The sequence below is a fragment of the Polypterus senegalus genome, chromosome 6 (assembly GCF_016835505.1).
Source record: "Polypterus senegalus isolate Bchr_013 chromosome 6, ASM1683550v1, whole genome shotgun sequence".
NCBI classification, from domain to species: Eukaryota; Metazoa; Chordata; class Cladistia; order Polypteriformes; family Polypteridae; genus Polypterus; species Polypterus senegalus.
The window spans coordinates 175,190,939-175,204,629 of NC_053159.1; the positions used below are offsets into that span (position 1 = coordinate 175,190,939).

The 13,691-nt window shown below is 41.7% G+C and overlaps 1 protein-coding gene across 1 annotated transcript in view; it reads left to right on the forward strand.

The window, feature by feature from the left end:
* The window catches only part of myo3b (myosin IIIB), a 524,448-nt gene that overhangs the window by 325,308 nt on the left and 185,449 nt on the right, over positions 1 to 13,691 (forward strand). The window contains exons 21-22 of the mRNA XM_039757595.1: positions 1,971 to 2,082; positions 2,429 to 2,591. Coding sequence (XP_039613529.1) covers positions 1,971 to 2,082; positions 2,429 to 2,591 — 275 coding nt within the window. The remainder of the gene's footprint in view (positions 1 to 1,970; positions 2,083 to 2,428; positions 2,592 to 13,691) is intronic.

Here is a 13,691-nt window from a genome sequence, read left to right on the forward strand (position 1 = left end):
ATAGAGCCTGTGACGCAAGGGATCAGCATTATATACATGATGGCATTTAACTGCCACTACCCCATCTGTGCTAGATATCGTGCTTAATCCAGCAGTAACAATGTAATGAGTCTATGCAGAGCAATGACGTTTTTTCCTAAAATCTTAATCATGATCAGCAAAAGTACCTTTTTTTAAGCATGAGTGATGCAAGCCAAGCTGGAGTATCTTTCCCCCATTACCACCCCACACCCTCATTTCAGTGTAACAGTCAAATATGTTCCACATATTGTTAGAGACCCTAGCCTGGAATGCCACTCCTTCACATGGGGCATCTTCCCTGACAGCCTTGTCTCCTCTTTGTGGTAGCTCTGCCATGATCCTGATGTTTCTTTTTTTCTTCTTCTTACATTTCACCTCTAGTTCTCTTACATTTGGTTTCCCCTTTGCTTTCTCTCCCTTTCCTTTCAGATTACCAAATCACTCTCCTCAGGTTCTTTTATACTATTGTGTGTGGAGGTATCTTATGACCCCCTGATCCTCCCTGCATGGAGTTTGCATGTTCTCCCCGTGTATGCGTGGGTTTCCTCTGGGTACTCCGGTTTCCTCCTACAGTCCAAAGACATGCAGGTTAGGTGCATTGGCGATTCTAAATTGTCCTTAGTGTGTGCTTGGTGTGTGGTTGTGTGTGTGCCCTGTGGTGGGCTGGCGCCCTGTCCGTGGTTTTTTTCCTGCCTTGCGCCCTGTGTTGGCTGGGATTTGCTCTAGCAGACCCCCGTGACCCTGTGTTACGATATAGCGGGTTGGATAATGGATGGATGGATGACCACTGAGTCCTGCACCTGTTCCCAAACAGTCTCCCATGCTGATGTTTACTCGATTATGTTGACCTCCTTTGTAAGTTACTTTAGATAAAAGCATCTGCTAAGGAAATAAATGCAAATAACTGCACAATGTAATCGATCGGGCAGTGGCATCATGCCCAAAAAAAAAACTGCTGTCATTTCTACATGGTGTGACTGAAATGTATGCAAATCCCCTTTAATGAAAGTCTGCAAAGTGGACTTTAATAATGTTTGAATTGCTTTTTGTAATTTTAAACTGTGAAGTAGAGGGGGAAATCAAAGAAAAATGTTTCTTTGTCCCAAACATTATGGAGGGCACTATAATTAAATTGTTTCTTTTACAGCACTTTGCATCAGTTTAGGCTGCTGTTAATGTGCTTTATAAATAAAGTTTGACTTGATTTGACTTGGCAGGCAGTGTGGTGTAGGGCTCTGGGCTTCAAACCCTGAGGTTGTGGGTACAAATCCCACCAGAGACACTGTGTGATCCTGAGCAAGTCACTTCACCCAGCTGTGCTCCAATGGGAATAAAAGCAATGTAGCCAGTGGTATCTTACATATTTTAAGTCACTTTGGATAAAGGCATCAGCCAAATAAATGTAAATATAAAAACCTGATTGCTCTAAGACTCGATTTCCAAGCTGTGCTTTCTGGCTCACATAAACGATTCCTCGCAATGCCAGAACAGTCTCTTTAGAATGTCAAATAGTCGGCACCTCCACACTTATATTACACTTGGTTTTCCTGTTGATTGTGTTCATTTGTCTGCAATCAACGTGTTACTAAAAATAAATAAGAAAAGTCTTCCCTACTGCCACAGAATAAGCCTTTTGCCTGTAATCAGTTTTATATTTGTCTACAGTGTACATCAATGCCAGGCAGTCTTCTCACAGACCTAAACTAAAGTAAAGATCGCACAGAGGGGTGGATGAATAATGATAATAATAATAGTTATTATTATTATTTCTAGCAGTAACAAAAATTCATGCAATTTGGCAAAGGATGTTCCAGAGGTAAAAGAGTGAGTTGACAGGGTCGGGATTTTAATGCTTTAAACTTATGAAGGTTCTATTAAGTAAACTTTTGTTACGTTTAATGTGTGCTTGGCTGTAAACCTCCTTAACACTTTGTTCTTTTCTCTGTTAGGTATTATTACCTTGCCTTCAGGGCACACCAGATGCCTGCTACTACTAAAGAAAATTGTATTGCCATTCTGGAGAAAGCAAGACTAGACAAGTGGGTCCTTGGAAAAACAAAGGTACGGCAACAACTTCAGGGATTATTTGAGATCGCTTGCTCTTCCGTGACGGTGTCCCAAAGGGATTTGTTAAAAACCCTCTCATCCACATTCCCCAGCTATGTTTGATTGCAGGCAATATTCTGAAAAGGTGGTGGGATAAGTGGGCCTGGTTTCAAGCTCTCAATAAAGTTGTACTAAATCTGTCAAAGGAAAATGGTTGAAGGCTGAACAGCTTGACTGGTGCATTTTGCGTTTGGCTGTTTTTTGTAACACAGGGCTTAACCAAACTTCAAATAATAAAGCAGGATGCTGTGGGCTATTTCTGTAATCTCTCTCAATTCTGACATGTTTATCTTTGATGTAGGTTTTCCTCAAATATTACCACATTGAACAGCTGAATTTGCTTCTTCGAGAAGTCATCGCCAGGGTTGTTGTGATGCAGGCTTACACAAAGGGTTGGCTCGGCGCTCGAAGATACAGAAAAGATAGAGAGAAACGAACTCGGTGTGCCATCATCATTCAGTCAGGTGAAAGAAAACTCTTATCTGTGCACCCTGACAGAAATCATTTTGTACTCCTGTGTCCTTCTGTGAGCAGGAGGCAAGCACAAGTTTTCCTTAGAAGCATTATAAAAAAAATGATTTCTATTCTCCAGTCATGGTGAAGTGTGCCTGCTACAGTACTGTATATGTGCATCACCCACCCATACATATCTAATCTGCTTATCCTGTTCAAGGTTTCTGGAAGCTGGCATGGTTAATGAAAGAAATAACCTTTAAAGTTAGTATGACATATCAGTCAATCGAGAGTAAGAAAATTGTCTTTAACTATGATTGCACCAAAGTGGAAGAAGATTGATGTTTGAAATATGAGAGACAACTAAAAAATGCATTTTGATGTGCATTACATTAATACGTTTTTGATCCTGAGAGGTCTAAGGCATTTAATAATTTGCAATTCCAGTGAGTATTGGGTAATGTCAGTGTATTCATTTCACAACTTTTTTATGTGTTGTACTTGAAGAAAATAACATAAAATACAATCAAGTGAAACAAATGACTTCATAGTCAAAATAGAAAAAAGCAGGAACAAAAAAAACCTACTGAAATAGAATTCAAACCTCACCCACGTTTGATTTGTTTCCATACTGATAGCAAAATTGTGTTAAAAAAAACATCATGTGATGCCTACCCCTAGATATCTATTTCCAGCCTAGTATGGTGTGCTAAAGAGTTCACTGGAAAAAAACACACTTTTTTATTCAAATTGATTTTGAGTCCAGATATCTTTTGAAACTGTGCTAGTGCATTAATGACTGATGGGAAAGATGTTTGTGGGTCTGATATATACAGTACCTTATCATCTGTGTATAGTGATATTGTCTGTTCAGGTCCTTCTCTGGTAATCCCCTTTATCTCTGATGTATTTTTCAAAGTAAATGACCATTGCCTCAAAATGCAGTGGTGATGGGGGGTCACCCTTGTTGAGTACCATGTTCTAGTTTGAGATTACGTTATTAATTCTGATTGAGGCTTCTCGACTGATATACATGTAGTCCCCAGGTTATGGACATCCAACCTACGACATACAAATGGGGCTGCAGCTGGGACGCAGGCGATTCAGTAACTGCCGATCCGTCATCTTTGGCCTGGGGATGCTGCAAGCAGATGCTGGACGGAGGCTGGAGGGGGGCGATTTCGCTGCCTGCGCAGTGTAGTGTCCCTCGGCGGCTCCCGACGGCAAGCGGTTTCACTTCCCCCCCACCACACATGGCTGTCCCATTGGTTCTCGGTGGGCAGCTGGTAATGCTGCAAGCGGTGGCTGGAGGGGGGCGATTTTTCTGCTCGCACAGTGTAGTGTCCCTCAGGCAGCTCCTGGCGGCAAGCAGTTTCACTGCCCGCCCACCACACATGGCTGTCCATTTCATTCTCGTTTAGCGACTGGTAATGCTGCATGTGGTGACCCGGTTGTGGCTGAACGGAGGCCATTGAGGGTGAACGGGGCCATGGGAGGTAGCATTGTAGTGTGCATCGGATGGCTGCCTATTGAATGGGGGTGATTCACTTACCTGCCTTTGGCCGCACCATGTTCGTATTCGGTGGGCAGACGCTGCAGGCAGCATACTGTAGTGGAGGTGGTTGTGAGGTGGGCTGGTGATGAACCTCCCCTTGCTGCCCCAAGTCATTCTCAATAGCAAGCCTGCTTGTACTGTTACACACATAGCAGGAACTTGTCTCTCTTGTCAGTACATCAGACATGTTGACGACAGGTGCCTTCCTGCTGTGATAGTGTGTACAGTGCTGTGCAGAAGAGCTCATTTTAATCTTTTGTCTTCACCCTTCAACAATGTCTCTGAAACACAAATCTGATGCAAGTGCTGGTGATACAGTAAAGAAGAGAAAAACCATCACCATTGAAAATAAAGTAGAAATAATGAAAAGGTCAGAGAGAGGTGAAACTCCATCATTCATTGGCAGAGCACTTGGTTACAGTCGGTCAACAATAGCATTTATTAAATTTATGTACCTGTTCCACCTTACATACAAATTCAACTTCAGTACAAACCTACAGTCCCTATCTCGTACGTAACCCGGGGACTGCCTGTAAAGTAATTCTAACCATGCACATAAATGTGGGCCAAACCCAAATCTGTGCAATGTGGTGAATGGGGAATCCTGTTCGACTCTGTCAAGTGCTTTTTCTGCATCCAACGAGAATAAGATCTCTGGTGGTTTAGACTTTATGGATGAGTATATTACATTAAATAGATGCTTAAAGTTTGAAGCTAGGTGTTTGCTTTTAATAAATCCGGTTTGGTATTGTGATATTACAGAAGGAAGCATTTTTTTAATCCTTCTAGCTTAAGCTTTGAAAAGTTTCTTAAAATCATTATTCAGAAGTGAAATTGGTCTATATGGTGCACATTGTAGTAAGTCCTTATTTTTCTTTTGAAAGTCGGCAATTAATGCTTGGCGAAAAGTTTGAGGAAGAATGTTGTTGTCTCTGTCTTCTTTAAATGTCATAATAATAGTGGAGCTAACTTACTTGAATTTTTTTTTTAATAAAAAATTCTACATTTCATAACTTTTAATAATAAGTGACATTGTCGTTATGCCCTGAACCATTTGTTAGTAAAGAAAGTGATGTGCAATTTTTTTTTGGATTTTTCAGGAGATTTTCAGCTATATGTCCACAAGTGCAAGAGCATTTGAACTTCATTGCTATTTGTGAATTCATCCTTCTGTCCTTACATTGTATTCATGATCTAGGTCTCAAATCACTTAGTCTTGTGCAGTGCTAGACATGGTTCTCAAACGATAATATATGTCTGGGGACAGCCTATAAAAAGTGTGTAGTAAATAGCAGTGAAATCCTGCAGTGCAAAGGCTCAACACACAGTGATTCCTCTTAAAACACCTGACCGTAATTCCTCCAGTCTGTGCATTTTAAACCACCGCTGGGGTTTCAGGGAGAGAGCAAAAGATATTGAACAAAATACTGAGAGAGAATAAAGAGCTAAAATTGCTTTTATCTATTCAGGAGCTCAATAGCACTAGGTGAATGAAACATAATAATTAATGTGTGCATTGCAATGAGTGCTGTGACAGTGGAGACAGACAGACACACACACACAGACCACCGCAGCTGCAGGGCTCCACACATCTGAGGAGTACTCCTGTCTGCTATAATATCACTCTGTCATTTTAACTATTGTCTCACTACATGGAGAATACAGCAGCATACAGAGTTTAGATAATCGTGATCAAAGTACATACTATGTGTTAAAACACAGTGGCTATTTTGTCAAAGCATTTTTGCCCTTTAATCAGACAGTAATTTTATATTCCTTTAGTTATTCATTTAAATGTGCAGTCAGAAGGTGGATGCTGTTTAGCCTCATCTGTGCATCTACTGGTGGTGTTAGGCAGATTTGATGATTCAGGTGTTTTGAGTACTGAAATCTGCATCTCCTGTGACTCCTCGTGATCAACTCTCTTAACAGTATTCTTTTGAAGGAGTGTGACACGTCATTTACTTCAAATGTATATTTTGCTGATCATTATTTTCATGATTATAGCTGCCATTTCTTTCGAACTTAAATTGACTCCTACACTATCGTAATGCTGAACAGCAGAGAGAGTATACAGCACCTGTGATAATGTATTGTTCACGTTTACCACTCCTCCATTGGTGCCAGTGAATACCAAAATATGATTTGATTCTACAGAAAGATTTTTCCCTATCAACAGGCTATGTTTATTTTGATAACTTGTAATGTGCTCTCTGCTCACATGATATTTATATGTCTCATAAGGTTTTTTAGGAGTCTTTTTGACTGTAGATGTCTCAACATAAACAGAAGCTTACTGTCTGTCGGACCAGGTTAACAAACGCACCTCTAACATTTGCAGTTTAAAATCATCACCCTACTTTGAAAGCCACCTTCACAATAAGTTGGATTAGTTTAGAAGTGTGACACACAGTGAGCCGTCTAATTGTTCCCACCCAATTTTAAGCAAAATTCACTCGTGGTGGTCTCTAGACATATATATTGGGTGGTCTAGATCTAATTATGCAATTTTCATTACGCTATAACTTAAGTTTATTACATAGAAAATCACCCGAAAAATCCCGGACCATCGAGAAGTGTACAAACTGACGACATGAAGAATCATCTTCACGCTGAACTGGAATCGTCCCCACATAAATCAAAGTCATCCAGACAATCTGAATCTGCATAATTAGATCTGGACCACCCTGTATTATTGCTATTTATTTATTTTTTTTCTCTCTGCCCTCTTCTTATTTGTTTTACAGTGCAGCTCAGTGTTATTGTGTAGGGCCAGGAGATAAGAGCTTGTGTTCGGTTGAAGCTCATTGGGAGAAGCACAAGTTTTTCTGTGAGCAGATTTTCAGTTGTTTTGTGCCCACTGCTGCCAGAATAGGCTTCAGCTCCTAGCTACCTTGAACTAAGCAGGTTAAGAAAACAGGTACAGTGTTTCCCCAAAAATAAGACAGGGTCTTATATTAATTTTTCCTCCAAAAGACGCGCTAGGGCTTATTTTCAGGAGATGTCTTATTTTTCCATGAACAACAATCTACATTTATTCTTGAACAAAAATCTACATTTCTCTCTATTATAAAAAAAAAAAAGACTTGGAAGGAGATGATACGTGATTTTTTCGGAGACACTTTAACGACCCGCAAGACAAGCAGTGAGACAAAAGGACAGCTGCAGCACAGGCTTTTAAATTATCGACACGCAGCTCAGCAGCAGTAATACAGCAGATGATCCGACTGCATCTCCTTAGCTCGTGTTCAGCACCCCCTTCATAACGCAAGTGGCAGAGATGCAAAGTGGCTTGAACAAAAATCTATTTATTCAAATACAGTCATGTCATCATCTTCTGGAACATCTTCATAACTCTCCAAACCCCAAATTCCATTATGAATTTCTTGTGACTCCATTTCCTTTAGAACAATTGGCCCCAATCTCTCATGTCTAGCAATATAGCTTTCCTTAAATGAGCACCTCTTGTCCATTTAGCCTGCTCATAGTGCGTTCGGATATCCAACTTCTACTCTTTGCAGAAAGCAGTAAGATTTTTACCCTGGGACTCCTCCACAATTCGTTTCTTGTACTCGACAGAATAGTTCTTTCTTTTTGCACTCATCTTGTCGGGGGGTCAAAATACCAGAATTATTTCCTGTTCATCTGTGTACATACGGTTGCAGTAGGCGTTTATCACTCATCCAAAGGAGCCTGCTCAGGATCGCAACTAGGCCTTCTTTTTGTAACTAGGGCTTATTTTCAAAGTAGGGCTTATATTACAAATATCCTTAAAAATCATGCTAGGGCTTATTTTCGGGGTAAGTCTTATTTTTGGGGAAACACGGTAAATGGACAGACCTTTAGGTGAAAAGGCTTCTGTTTGCCTGGAGTATATATTGTTTATACATTAGTGGGAAAGCTATTTATTTTTTAATCACAAAGCATTACAACCATGCTGTTCCTGATTACTTTCATGGATGGATTAAAGAGAAAAATTATCTTTTATAGCGGGTGGCACGGTGGCGCAGTGGTAGTGCTGTTGCCTCACAGTAAGGGGACTCAGGTTCGCTTCCCGGGTCCTCCCTGAGTGGAGGTTGCATGTTCTCCCCGTGTCTGCGTGGGTTTCCTCCTGGTGCTCTGGTTTCCTCCCATGGTAGGACATGCAGGTTAGGTGCATTGGCGATCCTAAATTGTCCCTAGTGTGTGCTTGGTGTGTGGGTGTGTGTGCCCTACAGTGGGCTGGCGCCCTGCCCGGGATTTGTTCCTGCCTTGTGCCCTGTGTTGGCTGGGATTGGCTCCAGCAGAACCCCATGACCCTGTAATTAGGATATAGTGGGTTGGACACTGACTGACTGTCTTTTATAGTATTTATAGATAATAATTTTAATTTGTTGACTAAGATATAGGATCTTAATCCCAATAGACCAGGGTTTTTTAAACTTACTTTTTATTGTGACCCAATCTTACCCTTCTTAGTGTCTTTGTTATTTCCTGGATGAAGTTCAATGCTGATGGTGGGTCGTGGGCAGTTGTAAAAGCAATGTTGACAGCTTAATTAGCCAGCTGTGACCCACTTTTTGTTATATTGCAGGTTTGTGTTAAAGCCATTTAAACTCTCTTTTTTTGACTCACCAAGTAACACTTAGTACCTCCGAATGACAAAGCAAAAATAGGATGGCAGAAACTTTTGCAAATTTATTTATAATAAAAAATTATGGTGGCGCAGTGGTAGCACTGCTGCCTCGCAGTTAGGAGACCCAGGTTAACTTCCTGAGTCCTCCCTGAGTGGAGTTTGCCGGTTTCCTCCCACAGTCCAAAGATATGCAGGTTAGGTGCATTGGCGATCCTAAATTATCCCTAGTGTGTGCTTGGTGTATGTGTGTGTGTGCGCGCATGCCCTGTGGTGGGCTGGCACTCTGCCCGGGGTTTGTTTCCTGCCTTGCACCCTGTGCTGGCTCGGACTGGCTCCAGCAAACCCCCGTGACCCTGTGTTAGGATATAGCGGGTTGGATAATGGATGGATGGATAGATTTATAATAAAAAATTGAACTATGACATTGAAACAAGTATTCAGAGCCTTTTCTCAGGACTTGGCTAAAGCTACCTTTCCAGTGATTCCAGCCTGGAGTCTTCTTGGGTTTGATGCAAAAAAGCTTTGCACACCTGGATTTGGGGATTTTCTGCCATCCTTCTCTGCAGATCCTTTCAAGCTCTGTCAGGTTGGATGAAGACCGTCACAGGACAGTTATTTTGCAGGTTCCTGCAGAGATGTTCAATTGGGTTCAAGTCTGCGCTGTGGCTGGCCACTCAAAGGACTTTTCCAGAGTTGTCCTACGCCACCCCTGTGTTATCTTTACTTTGTGCTTGGAAAGTGAACGTTCAGCCCAGTCTGATGTCCAGAGTGCTCTGGAGAAGATTTTTACTTAAGGATATCCCTGTATGTGGCTCCATTCTGTTTTCCCTCAACCCTGACAAGTCTTCCAGAACCTGTCGCTGATAAACAGCCCAACAGCATGATGCTGTCATTGCCATTCTCTATCTTTGGAATGGTATTGTACAGATGATGAGTAATGCCTTTTTTTTCCTCCATTTAGAATTGAGGCTGAAAAGTTCAATCTTGGTTTCTTCAGACCATAGTATCTTTTTTTTTTAGTAGTCTTAAGAGTCCTTTAGGTAGCTATCTGCAAACTCCAAGCAGGCTTTCAAGTGTCATGCATGAAAGCCCAGATTGGTTGTGTGTTGCAGTGGTGCTTATCCTTTATGATGTTTCTCCCAACGTCACAATGGTTCTCTGGAGTTCAGCCAGAGCAGCTATTGAGTACCCGGTCACCTTTCTTAACAAAGCCCTTCTCCCTTAATTGCTTAGTTTGGCCAGACAGCCGTCTCTGAACAGAGTTGTGATTCTATCTATCTATCTATCTATCTATCTATCTATCTATCTATCTATCTATCTATCTATCTATCTATCTATCTATCTATCTATCTATCTATCTATCTATCTATCTATCTATCTATCTATCTATCTATCTATCTAGTTCCCTCCATCTCCAAACGTGAGCTCAGCCAGAGTGACCATCGAGTTGTTGGTCATCTCTCTTTCCATGTTTAGCTTGGCCGGGCAGCCAGCTCGTCATGGTTTTCCAAACTCCTTCCTTTTAAGAGTTGTTGATGCCATCTTCAACACTGCAGAAATTTTGTGTAGCCTTTCCCAGATCTGTGCCCCAACACAATGCTGTCTTTATGCGGTTCAGGCAATTCCTTTGACCTCATGGCTTGGTTTTTGCTCAACGTGGGACCTTCTATAGACGGGTGTGTGCCTTTCCTAAACACGTTCAATCAATTGAATTGCCCATATGTAGACACCAGACAATGATAATCAATAGAAAGGGAGGCACCTGAGCTAAATTTCAAATGTCATAGCAAACAGTCCATTGTTTAATTTTAATAAATCTCCAAAAATTCCTAAAATCCCATTTTCTCCCTGTTGTTCTGGAGTGTTTAGTATTGTTTGGTAAAGGAAAAAAAATAATTGAAAGATGTTAATAGAAGGCTTCAGCACAGCAAGATGTGAAAATAAGCAAAGCAGTCTGAATACTTTCTGAAGGCACTGAACGTTACTGCTTTGTGGTGCCCAGTCGCACAAATTTCTAGTTACTATTAAAAAGTGTTATATCTGTATTCTCGGTTACTGCATTTGCTTATGGGTTATAAGCACAGAAAAGGTTTTCAGAGGATGATTTGCTTCCACTTGGTTTATAAAATACTATTATGATAAAAGCATTGAGCAGACTGGTAGACGAAGCATGTAATGACTTCTTAGGCCATTGCGAAATCCCAGGAGCCCATACGAACATTAGAAATTGCTTGATTAACAGCAAATGTAGGTTCACATCCACTGATTGGTGATTCTGAGGTAAAATGCTTAGTGACTGCTGTTGTAATGAAGAGGCGCACAAAACATTCAAGTCTCAATGATCCCTACAGAGCTTAAAGGTCACCTGGTTGATCGCAGATGTGTAAATGAAAATTTGAGAGAGGGCAGAAAATGCAGAGACCATAGATCTGACGTCACGTGGAAGAAAAGAGTCAAGAGTTCATTTGGGAGGAGAGAAAGAGAGAGCAGGATTGTCTGCTGTGCATAGCATTTTAGTTTAGATAGGTCAATGTGGAAGGTACCACAGTGTGTCAGCAGTGTGTCTGGTTGCGTAGAAAATATTGACCGCATAGAGAGATTCACTTAACCTCAGCAATGACATTTATGTCTCTGGTGACTCTTCCGATGAAGTCAGTAGATATATTGGGAGTGCATGTTTTTTTTTTTTGGTCATGAGGTCACTAGAAAGAGGTGTGTGGCTCTCCCGATATCTTTGCCAAAGGACGAAGGTCCAAGTCTTTTGAGTCCTGGTGCTTCCTGTCTTGCTATATGGTTGCGAGATATGGATGCTATCCAGTGACCCGAGACAAACACTGGACTCCTTTGGCACTGTGTCTCTTTGGAGAATTCTTGGGTACCGCTGGTTTGACTTTGTGTTGAATGAGAGGTTGCTCATGGAGTCCCGAAAGAGGTACATACCTGTATTGTGAGGGAGTGTCAGTTATGGCACTACAGCCATGTAGCGCAATTCTCAGGGGATGATTCAGCGCAGAGGATTCTCGTTATTGAGGACCCGAGCTGCTGGACCTGGCCAAGGGGACGCCCATATAACACTGACTGCAGCAGATAGATGGTCATTTCCAGAGGGTGGGACTGGACCACGCGTCTGCCTGATGGGTTGCCAACCAGGATCCCAAGCTGTTTTGTCATGTGGTGGGTGCGGCAATGGGCTGTACCAGTGAATGCTCCCCAACCTGACCTGACCTGGAAGGTATCATATAATAGATAGGTAACTAGAAAGTACATAAATAAATACAATTAGTGAATAAGAGAGTGAGGGAGGAACTAAGTGCATAAAGTAATGTAGCAACACTTTAGTTTATGTACTGAAAAAGTACATCTTTTACTCATTTACTGTTATGTAGCAGAACCTTAACAAACACTTCTTTGGGTCTTCATAACACTAACAAAGTAAAGCGTTAATTTATCTCTGAAATGCAAAATTCACTTTGGAATAGTCTAAGGTGGCTAACCTGAGACATGTATCTCTTGACATTACATATTTAGTATAAGACCCGTGAATCCTTCTTATTAACAAGTCATTTTACCATCATGTTGATATGCCACACTGCACAGACATGAATAACCAGTCTGCTGAAGTTTTATAAGAGTAATAAAGACCAAAATAGTATAAGTAAAGTAATATCAATAACACACTGATTAAGTTTACAGATGATACCAAGCTTCGTGGATTGGCAGATAATCTCAAACCTTTAGAATCATCACAGAAGGACTTGGACAGCACACAGGCTTGGGAAGATTTGTAGCAGATGAAGATTAATGTAAAGTATGATATGTAGGAACTAAAATGTTACACAATGGGAGATCTGAAAATTAAAAGTACACCTTATGAGAAAGATTTGGGAGTCATAGTGGACTCAACACTATCAACTGCCAGACAGTGCTTAGAAGCCATTAAGAAGGCTAACAGAATGTCAGGTTATATAGCGCCTTGATGTGTGGAGTACAAGTCACAGGAGGTTCTCCTCAGGCTTTATAACACACTGGTGAGGCCTCATCTGGAGTCCTGAGTGCAGTTTTGTTCTGCAGGTTACAAAAAGGACATAGCAGCACTAGAGAAGGTTCAGAGAAGAACGACTAGGCTGATTGAGGGCTATAGGGGATGAGTTATGAGGAAAAATTAAAAGGGCTGAGCCATTTCAATATAAACACAATGGGATTAAGAGGAGACATTACTGTTGTTCTTCTTTCAGCTGCTCCTGTTAAGGGTTGCCACAGCGGACCATCCTGTCCCATATCCTCCTGTCCTCTTAATCTTGCTCTGTCACACCCATCACATCTTTCGCCACATCCATACATATTCTCTTAGGTCTTCCTCTTGCCTGGCAGCTCTCTCCTTAGCACCCTTCTCCCAATATACCCAGCATCTCTCCTCTGCACATGTCCAAACCAATGCAATCTCGCCTCTCTGACTTTGTCTCCCAGCCATCCAACCTCAGCTGACCCTCTTATGTCCTCACTTCTAATCCTGTCCATCCTCGTCACACCCAGTGCAAGTCTTAGCATCTTTAACTCTGCCACCTCCAGCTCTGTCTCCTGCTTTCTGGTCAGTGCCACCATCTCCAGCCCACATAATATAGCTGGTCTCACTACCGTCCTGTAGACCTTCCCTTTCACTCTTGCTGATACCCGTCTGTCACAAATCACTCCTGACACTCTTCTCCACCCATTCCACCCTGCCTGCACTCTCTTCTTCACCTCTCTTGCACAATCCCTGTTACTCTGTACTGTTGATCCCAAGTATTTAAACTCATCCACCTTCACCAACTCTACTCCCTGCCTCCTCATCATTCCACTGACCTCCCTCTCATTCACACACGTGTATTCTGTCCTGGTGGTCCTACTGACCTTCATTCCTCTCCTCTCTAAAGCAGATCTTCACCTCTTCAGGATCTCCTC